Source organism: Seriola dumerili, unplaced genomic scaffold, assembly GCF_002260705.1.
Source record: "Seriola dumerili isolate Sdu_G_001 unplaced genomic scaffold, Sdu_1.0 BDQW01000409.1, whole genome shotgun sequence".
NCBI classification, from domain to species: Eukaryota; Metazoa; Chordata; class Actinopteri; order Carangiformes; family Carangidae; genus Seriola; species Seriola dumerili.
In genome coordinates, this window is record NW_019174664.1 from 1,785,527 (window position 1) to 1,787,815 (window position 2,289).

Consider the following 2,289-nt stretch of genomic DNA (forward strand, 5'->3'; position numbering starts at 1 on the left):
CCTTTTCCGGGGTTTGTTGTGTTTACATGGGGTTTTACTCTCCCTGGGTAATATCTATCAGGCTGAATTAGCGCCCTAAACGAAATCATCTCCGTTCACGTAACATCGAGAGACAACAAACATCTACTATTGCCTGAAACCTTGGATGAACAATTTGTGATTTACATTTTCACATATACATTTGGCTGATAAGGCTTTCTAACAAGAGTTCCTGCAGATGGGAAGTGCTGCCTGAAAGGTTAGTCTGAGGACAAAAAATACCATTGCATCTTATTACTGAAATTTCAACCAATCAGAGCGCAACCAGAGGGGGGGGGGGGGGGGGGGGGGGGGGATAGGTAAAACCTAAGAATAATGGAATGGTATGCAACTAATTATTATTTCATTATTGATTATTTGCTGTTAACGGTGTCAAAAATAATCATCTGATATATGACATGTTGATAAAAGTAAAAAAAAAACAAAAAAACAAAAAACAAAACCATTACAACTTTAAATCCTAAATTGTCATCTTCAAATTAAGGATTGTAGCCCTCAACTGTCCAGATATTTTTTTGACAAGTGACCAAAAAAAGTCTTATTTTCCACATTTCAATGTTCATTTAACTTATATATGTCTGGTCAATTTTAGCTCTTCAGTCAAGTATCTAATGCTGTCAAAAAGCTTTCATACAATTCAAGGAATATAATTCTGGTATGTTTCTGACCTTAAACAGTCCAATTTAAGAATTTTGATTCTCAAAAAGATCTGAACCAGGCTTTAAATCTCACCATGTGCAATTTAAGAGAAATTGTACAATATAAAAACTCATTTTCTGAACATTTAAACCCTCAAATTCCCTGAAACAATGTTAAGGACAAGGTCATTAATGACCCCGTTCAAATTACCTTTATATGTCCAACAGTCCAAAGGCAATCTATTTACTATTACAGACAGACACAAAGAAAAGCATCAAATCCTCACAACTAAGAAGCTGGAACAAGCAGATTGTTGGTGTAGTTGCTTGAACAATGACTTCAACACTTTATCAATTCTCAAGATTTTATGATCGACTAATCATTTCAGCTCCAGTGATGATGATGAGAATGATATGTGGGTATACAAATTGACCACAAACTATATTGCAGGTACAGAGACCTGTGTATTTATGATTCTGATAAAAATGTAGGAGTATATACAAAAAAAAAAACACAGACCACTTCAGACACTTCTCTCTAGTACTACTTCCTAAAGGGTCTATTGCTCAGGTAATGACAGTCATCTGTGCACAAATGCTCAAAATGATAAGGTCTGACAACTCTGCTGTCTTGCAGGAGAGTCAACAGCCTGTCAAGATAGAGAAAGAGTCATTTGTCATTCGACTCCTGAGTATCCGCTGACGGCCGGTCTTGCTCAGATGCGCACAGGATCTTTGCCTTGACCTTCTTGTTGGAAGAAATGATGAAGTAGGGGCTGAGAGAGGCGTAGCAGGAGGAGAAGAACACCCTCATATCAGCCACCACTGGTGACACCTTAGCCACTGTCAGCATGTAAATCCAGATGACGTTATCAATCCCAAAGAAGACCACGTATAGAACCACCAAGGTGACCACTGTTTTGGCAGCCCTGGTCTCTGCTCCACCACTCTGAGAGCGACGGATCCCTCTCACCTGGCGGCTGTGGCGGTGGAGAAGCAACAGGATGTAACCACTGGAGCCCACCATCAGAGCGACAAAGGCGAAATCCCTCCCAGAGACAGCCACCCCATTGATCACATAGGACAGGTTGTCTCTGAAGTCCACATGACAGAAGCCCAGGTTGAGGGTAAAGGCAGGGACAGTGCCATTACGTGGAGCCATAGAGAAGAAAGGGGCTGCGATGCATATGGCCATGTTGAGGAGCCACAGCCCTGCAAAGGTGGGGAGGACCAGTGAGGGAAGTGCAGGCTTCAGCCTTGACAAACGGGGTCCAGCAGGGGCGATGGTCACTGCCTGAAACACGCTGAGCATGCAGGTGATGCAGACTGACAAAGCCCGGCCGATGCGGTAGGCGTAGATCACCACCTTACAGCCGGGATCATTCAGCAGGTCTCTGAGCCCAAACACAGTCATGGTCTGAGGGACGCAGCGGGTCAGAAGCAGCAATAGGTTGGCAAAGGCCAGGTGGCACAGGATCATGTCCACAGGAAGGAGCTTGGGTTCGGTGTAAATGATGTGGCCGTAAGCCAGCAGCACCACGGTGTTCCCCAAGATGCCCATACCTGTTTGCAAGAGGAAGGAGACCCCTTTGATGGTCACACACAGATCCAT

General features: G+C 43.6%; 1 protein-coding gene across 1 annotated transcript; it reads right to left on the reverse strand.

Moving 5' to 3' along the window:
* Positions 1-1,347: 1,347 nt before the first annotated feature.
* On the reverse strand, positions 1,348-2,289 carry LOC111233607 (vomeronasal type-1 receptor 1-like). The gene has a single exon (XM_022761463.1). The coding sequence runs from the start codon at positions 2,287-2,289 to the stop codon at positions 1,348-1,350; it is 942 nt and encodes a 313-aa protein (XP_022617184.1).